Raw genomic sequence first — 16229 nt, forward strand, 5'->3', positions numbered from 1 at the left:
CAGTCATCGTCATCAACTGCAATAACTTCAACAGAGTGAGTAGCTGCGTACGTTGGCGTGGTGCCGTATGGACGCGTAGTTGGTGTATTGCTGATTCGCAAAAAGCAGAATTGGGGCGTCGTTAGTATTTCGCAACTGTTCCGGCAGTACGCATTATAGGATAGTAGCAGTGACAAGTGTACAAACGTTCGATTCTTTGCAGTATGGTTGAGGGATCTACCTTGAACAGAAAACAGGCTAGCAATAGAGAAGGGGCAGATGCACATGGGGCCTAATTGAGCTTTCGCGTTCTACTTTTTAAGGCGAAGCTCAAGTGTATTCTCGGTATTTCTTGCTTCATAAAGATGGAGTCAAAATCCCGCTGCGCTCTGCATGTCGTCAAACGACATGCTATGACTGGCATAACATTGTTGGCACGCAGCCTCTCCTCTTTTATGGCAGCAATACCTAGGGATCTTATCGCGCATATTAGGAAAGGTATAACGCAAAAAAAGATACTCATACATATTTTCTGCCCCTAACGAGCTCATTTTAGAGCACAGCTCCTATGCCCTAGTTTCGGCGTTGAGTGGCGTTGCAGTTGTCAGAGTAACCAGCAGAGCGAATTTGGATGAAAGAGAACGAACGCGGAGTAGAGCGAGTCGCTGGGGTATTGTCTGCAATTCCTCGTGCCTGCTCGTGCTTCCCGTGGTACTCGCAAGACATGCCTGTCGTTCACGGTAACGAGAAAGTATGTTGGCCTCGTTGGCTTGGTAGGCTTGGTATAAGATGGACGTGGCTGTTTGGAGGGACACTTAGTCCATAAAACGCTGTTGCGGGCTCCTAAAGTTTGCTTCGAGTTTTGTGGGCACTATTTCGTTCATAATGAACAAGTTTCTTAACGCAACTCTGCGGCACCCGTTCTTGCGCTGTGTGGTGTCATCGTCGTCATAACCTTCACTGTGAACGGGCACGAAAGGAAGTGAATTCGGAATGCAGCAGATCAAAGACAGTGACAGTGTGGAGAGCGCAGCAAAAAAGGAAACCGCAGTGTGAGAGGACAGGGACCACTGCTGCTACCCACGGCACCACAGTAGTGCGTGCCCTCGGGTGGTCACCGGCGACAACATCACTAAGTTGTGCGGCGGGGGCGTCCAGCTGTAACAACTATGGAAATAATGAGCTGCATGAATGCAGGCCTGCCTGTGGCGGCTGTTGTGAAACACACCCACGCACTGTTTTCCGCAGTTTCCCGATTTGCCATACTTATCACAAAATCAATACACCTTAATAGTCGTACTCAGAATTTGCCTTTGGCAACATCATAATCGTCAGTGGCTTTTTAGAAATTTAAGATGTATATTATAATGACTTATCGCAGGTCATAGTAGCCTATTTAACATACAGGCTTATATAAAATAAAAACATTAAATTTGGGATTTCACCTTCGAACACCACGATATAATTGTAGCAAACACCATAGTGGAGGGCTCTGGAAATTACAACCACCTTGTTTATTCTGTGGTGACATCGCAGAGTATACCGGCCTCTAGCACTTTCTCCACCGAAATGCGACCGCCGCGGCTTGTATCGAACCCATGACCTTCGGTTCAGCAATCGAAAACCGTGAGCGCTACAGACTAAGGTGGACGCCTGAAGGTCTCTTAATCTCAGAACCCAAAAAAGCAAAACAAAAATACACGTTGTCCATACCTCTAGTAAAGAATTAATATAATCTAAAGTTAAACTTGTCTTAAAAGAGACCAATGAGGCTTTATTCTGCATTGTTTCGCCACAAGGTTGAAAGAATGACTTCCGCATCAGCACATTGTAATGTTATGCGGCGATCAGTAAGCAGCTCGACACTTGCAGCGTGCACCTCAAGCAGAAAGCACACACGCTTTTCGCGCCATCTCGCTACTGATGACAAGAACGCGGTGAAGTTGCTGAAATTCGAGGAGCGCCAACGATATATGGTGTATATAAAGTAGCCCGTCGGTAGCGAGCTGGACAATGTATATTTCGTGTTTTAGGGGTTTCGTGCCCCGCGTTGTGGAGTGAGAGGTCGTAGGTATGGCGCCCGGTGAGGGCGCGTTTTTTTTTCTACAGTCTGTTAGTATGTAACTTACAACGTCATATCCGTGACGGAAATATATTAGTGGAGCATTCGGGACCCCGGCCTCAAACATTTCCGTGGTAAAAAAAATAAAAAAATCAGTGACTTTTGGCTCAACTATAGAGTGAGTATCTGCTGGGTCGAAATATCGAAACACGCAATGAACCCTTTTTAATCTGTCACTGGCAGCATTTCGCGAGCATCTAGATCGCCTTATATCCGTTCATTGCGGAACACATTTTGGCACTCTATCTAGTGTCTACCGTACCGTTTTCAACCACCAGTGCAACGTTTTCCTGGCTCGCCGAACGACTTCTCGATATGAGGCTACCGGACTCGAAACAGCAGTCAAGCGGAATTTTGTCAGACAACTGCATTGGACAGATAAATTTGTGGGTTTGCGCTTCTATGCATCTGACGAGGCAACACACAGGAGGCATCTCCTTGCTTTCTTGCAACTTAATGGAACGTGTACCAGCTGTCTGCCTCTCGCTTCCAGTTGGACCACTAGCGTTTGGTTGGTCGGCTGTGGACTTAGCCAAAGAAGGCATGTGCGGTTACAACTGGTAATGATGTTCCATCCATTACATTCAACTCTGACCAACAAGTAGAAACTCTCTAGTCTTTCAGCTTGCACTGTAGACGTTGTTCGGCAGATTAACGATGGTGTGGTACGAAGTGTTGGAAAGTGCTAGAACCCTGAGAAGGATGTCGTGCCAGCAGAACAGCAGTGCGTGGCAGATTTACTGAGCGGCAAGCCTTACGCTAGTAACAGTTACTTCGTAGCAGGTCCACATGATTACGCGTGGAAGTGTACCGATACGATTATACGCATGCTGTATGCTTTTGCGTAGCACTGCTACACAGCAGGGGCGTAGGCAGGATTTTTTTCGAAGGGGAGAGGGGGGGTGCACTCCTTCATCTGAAATGAGGACCGAACAGATAGATCTGGACAATTGTAATTTTGGCATCTGAATGCTATGGCAAAAAAAATGACAGCATATTCAAGGACTGAATGATGATGAGGGGGCAAAGCGTCGGTCCGTCCGTTCGTGCATCCATCCGTCCGTCCAACTGTGGGTGGATCTTTCCGTCCGTGCGTCTGTCCGTCTGTCTATTCGTATGTCCGTCAACACTCCAAGTACCATCATCCTGCATCTTTTCATCATATATTGATTATATACAAGTACCACTTTCTAGCGGACATTCAAAGAACTAAACTCCTCGCTGGCACATACCCGAGAGAGGTGGTTACTACAGAGGATGATCGGGTGACGCCTTAAGGAGATTTGCTTGTAAAAATACCGCCAGGCTTGCGCGGAAGGCACAGCACGGTCACAGCGAAAGCTAGAAGAGTAGCCTTTCAAAGCTGTTTCAAAACACTTATTGGGTAACTGCTGCAAGCAAGCTTTCTGGGTACAAACTATGGCTATAATAATAATGATTTCTGGGCAGTAGGCCGGCATTCGCTATGCTATTTTTTGTCATTCTTCTGAGAAGCACGGTATCTGCAAAATGCAAAACACTTGCACGGAATTTCGCCCCATGCAGTGGCTGACGACGATGAGGAATTATGGCTGAAGTGGGTATGCACCACAGTTTATAGTGGAACAAGAACAAGCTTTTGTAATAAGTTGGGGCATTGGACGACCCTCTCGTTACACTATCCGCATTGTGTGACACCTGGTGCTTTCGCTGTTCTAAAACGCTTTATCACTCATGTTAACGCGATTCTTTTGCCGACCTCAAGCCTCCCTAAGGCAAGTTTGCGAAGAAGTCCCCAGAACCGGCGTGGCTCAGTGGTAGAATACTGGCTGGCATCGAGAGAACCCGAGCTCGAGCCTTACTGTGTCTTAGGTTCTTATTTCGTGTGAGGTAGTAACGGACACCGCCGGTGGACAACTGCGGCGCCACGCATGACCCTAGTTGTGATGTCATAACGGCTATCGCTGTGAAAAAAAAAGAATTGGTAGAGCTAGATGTGCTGCCCTCTGGCTATGCCACTGCTGTATACACAGTGAACTACAAGGTGATACCCCGCATTGTAAAATGACCAAACTGCTTGACTTGAGAACCATTGAAATAACCATCCATACTGAGGGGTCGTGTGGCATTTCATAAAAATTATGTTTTTTTTTCACAAGATGTATTGGCGCTATGTGATTGAAAGATGACATAGTACTCATTTATCAAAACTTGGGATACAACCACAGCGATACGCCAGAAAGCTTATTAGACTCCTGTACATTGCTATGAATGTTTTGATGTATCTGTGATAAAAATTGCATGGCTTTGGGGTGACCCCGGGTAATCTATGTGAGTCATTTGTCACTGTTCAATAACAAGTGCCCAGTTTAATTAGAGATTCAGAAAGTATTGCCTACTGTCTGATCTTAAGGAGTGCAATACTGCTAAAATAGGTCATTTCGTTTTGTAACGCCTTCTGCGTGATAAAGAGGAACGGCAATTACATAATACCTGGTTCCTATTTCAGGCCACTCCGGCTCTGCACAATGTAGGGCGGCTGGCTTCGATTATGTATTGGTGACTGCTATATGAGACAAAAATGGATGCTACTCATGTCGGCTCAAATACGTAGCTCGCACTGCCATTTCGAAGCTTTTTATTGGGATACAAAGAGCAGTGCCGCCAATCATGTCGAGTTAGTTCGAAAGGAGATGACCGTATAAAACTTACTTGGTTAAAATCTCTTAAGCGCCATCACTTTATCTGCCATTACTCAAAGTAACCTGGATTATTGTTTTTCGAAAATCGAAGTGTACAGTAAAACCAATCAATGCGACCATGTCTATTTTAATAATAACGGTGGATTAGATTACAAAATTTCTCGACATTTTGGCATTTTTTATGTGTTTTATGGCTGATTTTTGATGATGTGATTTTCATGCAGTCTCATATTTATTCTTATGGCAAAATTGTGTGCAGTCTACATTATCTTTTGCCCACACCATGGTACAAATTCAAGAGAGTAATTCTATGTCGCTATGATATGTGAAAGAGTATAGCCTTAATTCAAGTCGCCCCGCCACAGTGGTCTAGTGGCTAAGGTACTCGGCTGCTGACCCGCATGTCACGGGATCAAATGCCGGCTTTTGCGACTGCATTTACAATAGAAGCGGAAGTGTTTTAGGCCCGTGTGCTCAGATTTGGGTGCACGTTAAAGAACCTCAGGTGGTCGAAATTTCTGGAGCCCTGCACTATGGCATCTCTCATAATGATATGGTGGTTTTGGGACGTTAAACCTGACAAATCAATCAAGTCAATCAATTATTTCAAGTAATGGCTTCTTATTGCTACTATGGCTGATATTTCAAAACCTAGGAATTTCAGACACCACGTTCTTCACATTCATATCAAACAAGGTTATTTTTGTGCCGGTAACGTTAACCACAAAGTTCTTTTTTAATGCGAGGCATTCCTTTACGTACTGGAAGCACTTTTGGCGTCTATCTGCGTATCTATTTATCTATCCGCCTACGTCGGGGTGTTGTCATGGTCAGCTCCTTAACCTGGCATATACGAAAATTAATACGAGAGGGTAAGATGCTTTGACGAATACAACGCGCTGGTCACGTAATAATATTGTCAAAATCTCGCCGCGTACGTCGTCAAACACTTCCCGTCAGACAGTGGCACATACTCACGGGTAGATATGTGCCACTGGTATCCGCACATGTGCCACAGGTGATAAACATTTTATATATAACTAATAATGGCGAGAACACACATGGGTAATTGCGTAGGACCGGTCCAATGCAAAGAAAAATGTGAGTGTTCCATTAGGAATAAAACCATAGCATTCTGCTTGGAAATCAAGTATTCTACCGCAGATACTCACCAGGTCTCGGAAATAGTTTCCAAATGAATCCTAACGTTTGTGAAACGTCAATTCTGGTTGCAGTACTGGCTATCAAACTTTATAAAACTTACATATGCACTTTTATGATACAGCCGTCATGTCGGGTCAACATCAGTTGTAGTTAGGCGCGATTCGCTGAGGTTGATTTGTGTAGCAGTGTTGAGGGCTACTATTTCATGAGCCCCATTCCTAACACCATTGCTTCATATCAGCTTACCGCTACTATCTATGTTACTGTTAGCATCGATACGCAACTGCAAAGAACGGCTAATATAAAACATATGCGGCTGTTTACCGTATGGTGGTAAAAAAAACATATGAGTGCGTAGATTTGTACATATATTGAGCGCCGCTTCATAGCAACTCGCTCAATAAAAAAAAAGTAAAACACATTAGCCTTGCATCCGCATTCTTCGCATAACATCGATTCTCAATGTACGTGAGATCTGTCAAATGTTTTATTACACAACGATTTATTCTGTGTTCATTGTGTGAAAAAAAACGGAGGCCGCCTAAACACCAGAGATAAACCACTGCTTAGAAGGAAGAAAATTTTATTTAGTTTTAAGTCCAAAAACCACGAAATGATTAAGAGGGCGCAGTACTTGGGGGCCCCGGAAGTTTTGACAACCTGTGGTTACTTATTTAGCGCCTAAATATAAGTACGTTGGCACTAGCATTACGGTTCTTTCGAAGGGTTGTCGCTGCCGGTGCCGTTTAATTTACAGCAGTAAATTTTGGCGTCAGTTTGTTTTTTTCCTTTAAAAGAAGCACAGATTTCTAAACGTTTATACGCAAGGATTATATATTTAGCAAAATGGCCAGCCGCTGCTCGCTGCTTTTAGAGGAGAAAAGTATGGGAGCATTTTTAAACAGCTTTAGAATAATGAGGAAGTGAGCGCGGACACAGTACTGGCCAGGAAATAATGTATATATTACACATGAAGCACAATATACCACAGCCCATCAACTTGCTTACTTTTGTATTCTTCATAAATTAGTGTACTGACAGTTCAGTTACCATTACCATCAAATACTGATTTTTTTTATCGACATTGGGAGAGTTTTTGTCGAGGGATAGTTCCACGACTCTACAATAAAGTACCTTACTTGCTCATACAATTGATTCAAATAAGATTATTGGCCCCATCGTTTGTGCTGCTATTACCTTTTAAAATAATTTGTGCCCTGTTTTTACAACGAGCTTATTTACACAGTTTGACCTCTAGACTTACTTCATTTTGTGCAATGTTCCTTAACTAGGAGTTATAACAGAGACCGGTGGCAATATTACAGCGATAGTGGCGAAAGCTGAGCTTCGGAAAAAACGAAATGTAAAAAAAAACAGGCAAGCGAATAAAGAGCTGCTAAATATTCAACTAAAATTTTCACGTTTTGTTTTACATTCACTCGTAGAAAGTGGTCAAAAATAATGGCCCCAATGTGCATGCTACTATTTGTGTTGTTATCATGTACATCTTTCCTAAAACAACCCAGAAATACACTAAGTGTTGTTTTGTGTACAGCAGCTACAGCGATTGAGGAATACGCAGGCTTATACGTAAGACACACGCCGGTGCACTTTGTTGCGTCTGCAAAGCATTATGTGAAGCCGCTGTAGCAAATTGAAGAACATTTTATTTTTGTAATGCGTGAAATGGGGGTTACACGCAGGGTTTTGCCGCATCACCGTGAGTTCCTTTATACAAGAAAATATTTTAGAATGAAGCACCTACTTTCCTTTGACTCCTTTTTTTTATATGACAGGAGGCAAAGCTTTTATGATTCACGTACTACTGTTGGAGTATGACTGCCGCCCACTTTTTGTATGGATAAAAAAGCTTTCCTTAACTCGCAAGCGCCATCATAAGTCCTGTTTTTCTGGTGTTTGCGTCTTCTACATAAAGCAACAAACAAAAACAAATTCTTTTTGAGCCATCTTGCATCCGCTCCTATCAAATGAACTCCAAATTTTTAAGCGAGTTTGGTTTTTTCACTCCTTTTTTTCCGGGTCATTTTTATGAGCCTTGAATCGTGCGGGAAAAATGCTCTTTTTACGCTCATGCGTTTCAAAAGAGACTTCGGCTCCTGTGGAATGTGTTTCATGAAACCCTGAATGTTGCATTGTTGCATTTCATAGCTCAACGTAGTCGAGTTATGCAGCCTTCAACTATCCTGTATGCGTAATTTTGTCACAGAATAAAGGCGTTTTCTACCACCTTTCCCGCACCACTTTTTTTTTTTACTGGTACGCTTTTCTTCCTACAAATATGTCCTTTTTTATGCGTTGCAATTGATACAATATATAGCATTACGCAATTTCTCATCTTTTAAGTACATATCACAATGAACACTGGTGTCTATATACGTCCGTATATTTCAGCGTCATAACTTCTGACAAACCAGTAGGTTATGGCCAATGTCACAATGCTTTAGGAATAATGTATTAATAGTAGTTCCTTGGAATTCACGTCCAAAAAACCACGACACGATTACGAGAAACGCTGTAAGAGATAGCTCAGGAAATATTTACCACCTGTGGTTTGTTAACGTGTTCCTTAACCTTACTATGTGGGACTCGAGCATTTTCGCGTTTGTAGAAAATGCGGCCGCCGTAACTGGAATTCGATTCCGTGTCCTTCGGGACAGCCGACAAGCGAGCACCATAACCACTAGACCACCATAGCGATTGTTGCGAATAAGAGGATTGAAATAAGACAACGTACCTGGTCTGAATGGTGAGACATCGTCGTCTGTGATTGGGGGAAGTTTGACGAACAGGAGAATTAAGGAAGGCACCTTTACTGAACAATTTTCGTGCCCTAATTTTCTTTTTTCTTTGGTTAGCTACATACGAAGCAGTTAAACATACGAAACAATAAGTTGTGACACTGCAAATAACGTTTTTCGGACATTGAGAGCAAGTGATTACGTGCTACTATAATGAAAGTGGACGCATTTGCCTGGAGGTACATGAGCTGTAATACTGACATATTTACTTGTTTACCTTACAACGAAGGCTTGTGATTTGGCAAATAACCATGCTGGGTGTTTTTATATAGGCTTAGGACGTGTATTTAGGATATTATCACGCAGGCATATTTCTTTATTGCTTTGGGATCGGTTGTTATTCACAAAAGCCTATTACCGCTCAGTGCAACACACACCGCAATATTTAAGAAACTTTCCACTTTTTTATAACATTCTGATAAGATTGCGCACACCACGTGAGCTGGCGGGTTTATTCTGGAGAAATAAGAACCACAGTCATGGCGTTGAAATTTTGCTTTCACTGATGCATAAAAAACAACGCCCTTCGGTGATGACCAGATTACTTGGGGCTGACGAGTGGGAATGACACTATAAGTGTGCAGCGTTTAATCTCGGTGCTTTGAGCTTTCATTTATGTGCATATGTTCACACAACAAAAGGTCACGTATTTACTAGTTTTACTGCTGCCTTTTTCTTCGTCACATAGCCGCGACAATATGTCATTTCTGCTAATAAGTGCGCTCACCATTATCGTGTGTCCCGTCCCTATCTAAGACGTCGTTAGTTATTCCTTACACACGCGTAATATTGCGACGCACAGCTCACAAACACAGCTTGTTAAAAAAATGGCCAAGTAAACTTGTACAGGACAACGAGAACAGCCAAAGCGAGCGTTTCGCAGCAGCTTCAGAAAATTCCCCTTTCTGCTCAAAACCTACACTTCCCGGCTTTTTCCTGTTTTCTGAGTGTGTCACGAGAGCAGCTGTAATGGCCTGACACTTGCTACACTGCACATTTACTATGTTTTGTTTGTTTGCAGCAAGTGATTGACAGGGTGCAGCAATAGACCATCACGCGTAGCTTAAAATCACCCCAGTGTCACATACAGAAGACCTGCTCACAGAAGTCTTGTTCTTCTTTCTGCGCAGCCATCCCGCAGCTGTACGCCGCGGTCGGCGGCAAGGTGTCACTGCCCTGCAACACGAGCATTCCCGCGGGCGGCGACGGCGTGTCGCTGATCCTCTGGTATCACGGCGACTACGGCATTCCCATCTACAGCCTGGACGCCCGCGACCAGCCCCTGGGCAAGGCACGACACTTCCCGGGCCAGGACCTAGGTACGCGCGCGTACCTGGACGTCAGCTCGAAGCCGCCCACGCTCAACATTGACCCGGTGCTCGAGAGCGACGCCGGCGAGTACCGCTGCCGGGTCGACTACAGCAGGCAGCGAACGCAGCACAGGAACGTCAACCTCACGGTCATCGGTGCGTGTCGACTTTTTTCCTTTTGCACCGAGTGTGCCACCGACATATATCCTACTTTGCGTAGTATGGTTGTATTGCGTAGTACAGGGATCAACTCTCATGTCTAGAAGGATGGAGCGTCGCGCGCGGAACAGCTTGAGGCATAATATCTGCAGCGGTGCAAGTGGTGAGCTTGCCATGCAGTTCCCGCCCCTAATCTCTGCGGCCGCGATGACTGCTTTGGCCGTCGAAAGCTGATATGAGCTACTTAGCGAAAAAAAAACACAGAAAACAAGCAAAAATAAACAAAAAAGCGAACCGTTCTCGCTGTATAATGATACCATAAAGCGAGTATAAAAGGTGCCTATTCGGGCAATTTCTGGCTTCTTTTTTTTTGTTATTTGGTGGTATAATGCAGAAAGGCAGAAACTGCAAGACAGGCACATCAGTGGCGACGCGCATGCTCAGGTGTGGCGTATTTGCGACTGCGTATGTCGCAAATGCAGATGTCGCAGAGCTCGTTCTAAGCATGAGCGTTGTTCTAGGCATGAGTTTTGACCACTGTACGGAGCTCAATATTCTCAAGTGGAGCGTTCAAGTTTCCACGGGTGACGTCTACCAACGTCTGGTTTGAGGTATAGCCCACCTCCTACTATGCAGAAGAACTTTCTCTTGGGTGAGTTGGTGCGTCAGTGTGATGAGCATGTTATTTGTGGCGCATAACTTCAGGTGTTGTGCCGTCTACGACATTCCCCTGAGCTGTTTATTGATTGATTGATTGATTGATTGATTGATTGATTGATTGATTGATTGATTGATTGATATGTGGGGGTTACAGTCCCTAAACCACCATATGAATATGAGAGATGCCTAGTGGAGGGCTCCGGATATTTCGTCCACCTGGGGTTCTTTAACGTGCACCCAAATCTGAGCACACGGGCCTACAACGTTTCTGCCTCCATCGGAAATGCAGCCGCCGCAGCCGGGATTCAATTACACGACCTGTGAGTCAGCAGCCGAGTACCTTATCCACTATACCACCGCGGTGGGGTCCACGTAGCTGGGGCAAGACCTATATTGGACAAGTGATATGGTGTATTATTTACTGCCTCAGCAAGCATGCCACTAGCATAGGAAAAACTGATGGTGCGCATCTTCCGGTGCACGTTATGTTGTGCTCTTGTGTGCCAGGTTTCGCAGTGTTACGATTATAGGCAAGAATAGGGATTGAATGGCGAGGGAGCTGTTAGAAGCTTTTATCATTAAAGGAAAGGAATCCACCTGTGTTAATGACACATCAATTGTGCTTTGGGATTCCGAACTATTTTTTAATACGCATCTTTCCGGTTGACATGTCGTCACTTCACGCATCTGCGCATGCTCGAAAGTTTACTTGGCTTGCAGTCTTAGCTGTCAGTTAACAGTTGGTATACTTTGCGCTCATTTTTCTTTCTTCCTTTTCCGTCATGTTCCAAGCATTGCGCCTCAAATAACATGTTGAGCAGGCTAAATATGCACTATTGGTGGTAGCGCGTGCGTGAATTCGGACTATCTCCAGCCACGCGCTTTCAGTAGATGCCGTCTGTGCAGTGTGGACATAATCTTCTGGACTGGCTGAACGTTCTGGACTAGTATGTTGAGCTTTGTAGGAAAAGAAAATTCTCATAAGCTTCTGTAGAGCTCAAGAAGGGAACATTCGATAAGTATGGTTGTCTGTTGCAGTGAAGAATGAATGTTCAGACTTTGGGTTTTACTTTCGTTATACGGTGTAGTGACGCGAAAAAATGAGATTACCACCTCATTGTGGTATTCTACGCTGGTTTCATCATATCAAACAAAAAAATTAGTTTCTTCGTTGCGCACTTTTCGTACAAGCATCAAATATACCATGCCAAGTTTTTCATCCCGCTTGTTTCCGAAAGTCTTTCCTGCCTTGGCAGTCGCTATTCTTTCTACTGCGCTTCATTTGGCGTCAACGCATGTTCAGCTCAATATCATGCCGGCGCGCTCTTCTTTCGAAAAGTCATCGCGCAGTTGAATTCAAAACACAGGCACCGCGCTTCTGATTCTTCTCTGGGTCGTAGTCGTTCTAGCACTCTAAATATTCTCCATCTAAAGCAGATTTTTTTTCACCTGACGCGAACTTCCCGTCAAGACGGCGCCGTAATGGCTGAACCGCCATGTCTAGTGCTTGTGGTGGGTGTGAAAAAGTAGCCGCAGGAGGGGGAGTAGGAGGGGTGTAGAAGTAGTGCAAACTCTGTTGCCTTTTAGTCGTCTTCGTCTTCCCCGAGTGGCGTGAACAACCCGCTTGGTACCTCGTTACATTCTTCTTTTTTTTTTGCACCGCCTCAGGGGAAGTCCTCGACTGTAACGCTTTCCACGCGTTGCTTCGCTGCATAACGAACTGTGCCGATGCGGCCCATCAGTTCCCCTTTAAAAGAAAAAGGCGTGGTGAAGCTTGCGTTGGCTGTGACAGGCTAAGTGGCTCTCGACGGCCATCAGAGCTCGGCGCCTTTAGAGAATTTATCGACCGCTGGAATAAATTGCGGAGTGACAGAAACGCTCTTTTTCCGAACGCTAGCGTATTCTTGTTCTTGAGCACCAGGACTAGCCTTGCTTCCGCGTCTGACCTGCTCTCACCGGCGTGCTTTTTGCGGGTGTGTTTTATTGTACTACATGTGGACTTGTTAAGCCTGTTCTGTATCTCAATGCTTATGTGAGACAATACAAAAAATTCAATATGTTGCCAGATAATAACCACACTGGAATTTCTTTAGTAGCACGTGGTTCATTGGCGAAGTAGAGAATAGGGAAAGTGGGGGGGGGGGGGGAGGGGAGGTGTTACCGAAGTTGAAATTTCAAACTGACATATGTATATGTACACACGCACACCTACAAACGAACATGCATGAAATGTTGTCTAGCCTTCCCTCTGCCCCGTTTTTTTTAAAAACACCTAGATATGCCCCTGACGTATCTATTATAATTATTGGCATTTAGCTTGTCAAAATCCCCATATGATAATGGGAAACGCCGTCGGGGAAGGCTCCGGAAATTTCAGCCACCAGTGGTGCTTCAATACTGATGCGGCTGGAAAGATCTTGTGAAAACTTGTGAAACGAGAGACGGAGTATTTACAAGCATTTACTGGACACAACTATCGCTATCCGTCAAAATGCCACCAGAAAAGTACAGCGTGTGCATATTAAATTCAGCAAAGGCTTATCAAAACTTAAAACTCGTCGAGATGGCGCGTATTTGGCGGAAATTTCAAGTGCAAAAACACGCACTCAGAAAACGAAAGGACACAAATGACGCTATACCGTAAGCACAGACAACCTAGCAACCAATTTTGCGGGGCATACTTCGCAGTGCTTCCTATCACTACACCACCTGTGCCTTTTCTTCAGCAAGTGCCAAGGTACCTTCATCTATGTGCTTAGTCTCTATGCAATCGTGCTGCGCCTACCTTGGTTGATCATATATCTACAATAAATGGTGTACCCTGTAACGTGACTCTAGACAACGTTTTCTCATGAGAAGGATTTACTTTGGTGAGTGCTCACATTCCTCCGCTAATGTGTACTTCGTTTGCCATGGGTGTTCAGTCTTGCTGGAAATATTCATTTACACCGCGATGGTGTTGCATGCAGCTTTCTGATCCGATTACAGTGCTCTCGGTGCGCTTAACAAGCCATGTTTTTTTCATGATGCAACTATCATTTGCTTTCCTATCCCGATTGGTTTTCCATGGTGCAGTTCCCCCCAAGGATGCCATTATACGGGACGAGTCGGGCAAGCCTTTGCACGGAGTGATCGGCCCTTACGACGAAGGCGCCCATCTAGTCCTCATCTGCGACGCCGATGGCGGTAAGCTCAAGGCCCACTTTTACTTTAGTTTATTTACTTTTGTACTCTTGCTTCGTTAGCCTTTTCTATTACGGTCGAACCACGATGCCTCATTGGTGTGGCCTTCGCAGAATAAAAAGGCAATGAGCAGAGTGATTATACAGGAAATGACCAGCGAAATAGCCCCACAGATATGCTGTCTCCTGGTGCACTTAGGTTTCCCCCTCCCTTTTTTTTCACTTTCAAGCCACTACGTTGAGCTGACACGTTAGTAAAATTTATAGATAGATGTGATATCGTTAATCGTTCGCTTTCCTTTGAGAGACATTACATAGAAAGCTTTCCGCAAAGTGGTTCAAGGTTTTGTCATGCTTATTGGCGCACCATAAGAAAGAAGTTATGAATTCGCATAATCTGCCATATCAGTGTTGTACACTTACTAACTACGCCAAACAATCTGTGTTAACTTTTAAAATCGTCAGTTTATTCGGAGTAAACAGAGAATTATAATAAAAGCAAAACCAAATTACCAGACATAATCGTGTTTTTTTTTAGTGTGGTTCACTAAAGCTACTGAAAAGTTCGAATGTTGTCAGTCTGTGTTGCAGGTATAAAGAAGTCATTATGCAAACTAGCGTATGTTGTGCGCACTGAGTGCCAGCCCAACAGATACGCGCATCTCAATTGGAAGCTCCTTTAAAGATCAAATCGGAATCTGGCTGGTGTACTTCACATTAAAAAAAAACACATCTACATCGAACATCGGAAAAGTTCAGCGAGCTTTGCACACTGGTCATTGATACGCTTATGAAAAAAATAGAATTTCAGCGCTGACTACTACGTGGCAGGAGGGTGGGCATAATTTTTTCAAATCATATAAATTTCACCCTAATGATGATGATCTGGGTGACACGAGGCGTAATGAGGTCACAAAGTCAGTACATTAAGTAAAGGCACGGTGAAAATATCATCTATGGAACTAACTTCGATGTGACTGTATTTGTAGACAATGCCGACAGTTATAAAACAAATATTGTGTCCGTAGCCTTTCATAGTCTTTATGGTCGTTTTGCGATATAGGTATACAATATTAGGCGATAGAGAATATGTTGAATCAGTTCAAAACAAGTAGCGATGCTATATTGAAATGAAATGGACCTGCATTACTATATACATCTACAAGTAACCTGCCTGTTACATTAAGTTTTCGGCTCAAATAATCAAGTATACTATTATTATTGGTAATCATGAATGCAATGTTCGCAACAGAAGTAAGAACCCCGTGCTTTCATAAAAGCATTCAAACTTTAACCTCTTACTCTGTTTAAACTTCATCACATTAGCACTTATCGTATGTAGAAATAACTGCCTGTGAGTCTTGGTGCCGTTGGGATTATAAGCGGCGCGGGACAGTGACCAAAATTCCTTATGAAAGAAAAGTTTCCGCGTCTGTTTTTCATCTTTTTCGCAGGTTCCATATAGACGCTTTTGACTAACTGTGTTTCTTTTGTCGCAAAGATCGAGCTTCTGCTTGAAGTGTGGCTGCATCACGTTTTGTATGTATATACGTCTGAACATATATACTCTATTCGGTGAAGCCATTGTGCTAGGCGTTGCAGTTATGTGCAGCTGTGTGACTGGCATGAGCTGATCACTAAACTTAAATATTCACGTATACTTTCTTAGTGATAATTGACATACAGAGCTTCTTATCAAATTTTTTAATTAGAATGTGGCAAGTTTACGTGTGTTATGTGTGTATGATAAAATCATAGTAAGGCATTAAGACATGTCTACAAGAGAAGAAGAATATTTATAAAGTTTTTTCAGGGGGATTGTTTTTATTCCATGCCATCGCTCATAAATATATCCTAAATAAATGTAGAGTTTAAGATGAGCGAAACTCCGACTGACTTAGCACATCAACAAGCAGAATAACGTAATGTGTGAGAGATAGTATTACTAGAAACACTACAAGATTAGGTAGCATTTCTGGCCCTGCTAAATTTACTTAGTGACTACATATAGGTATAACACAGCTGGTTATGGCTAGGTGATAAATTGGCCCGGGTGTTGAACTTCATGACTTGTTTTTTTCATTCGGTGGTTGCTTTGTACGAACTTTATGCCCTAACGTTATTGTATAGATTTGCTTTGTACGAGCTTTATA

The 16229-nt window shown here is 43.6% G+C and overlaps 1 protein-coding gene across 11 annotated transcripts in view; it reads left to right on the forward strand.

The window, feature by feature from the left end:
- The window catches only part of LOC119183490 (irregular chiasm C-roughest protein), a 662802-nt gene that overhangs the window by 608611 nt on the left and 37962 nt on the right, over window positions 1–16229 (forward strand). For 10 of the 11 annotated variants that reach the window (XM_075892228.1, XM_075892231.1, XM_075892229.1 and 7 more), the window contains 2 exons: window positions 9896–10231; window positions 13970–14080. In XM_075892228.1, the coding sequence (XP_075748343.1) occupies window positions 9896–10231; window positions 13970–14080 (447 nt within the window). Of the gene's footprint in view, window positions 1–9895; window positions 10232–10782; window positions 10887–13969; window positions 14081–16229 lie in introns of those variants that run through there. The other variant, XM_075892234.1, reaches the window with a different exon arrangement.

This window comes from Rhipicephalus microplus, chromosome 4, assembly GCF_043290135.1.
Source record: "Rhipicephalus microplus isolate Deutch F79 chromosome 4, USDA_Rmic, whole genome shotgun sequence".
In the NCBI taxonomy this organism is placed as follows: domain Eukaryota; kingdom Metazoa; phylum Arthropoda; class Arachnida; order Ixodida; family Ixodidae; genus Rhipicephalus; species Rhipicephalus microplus.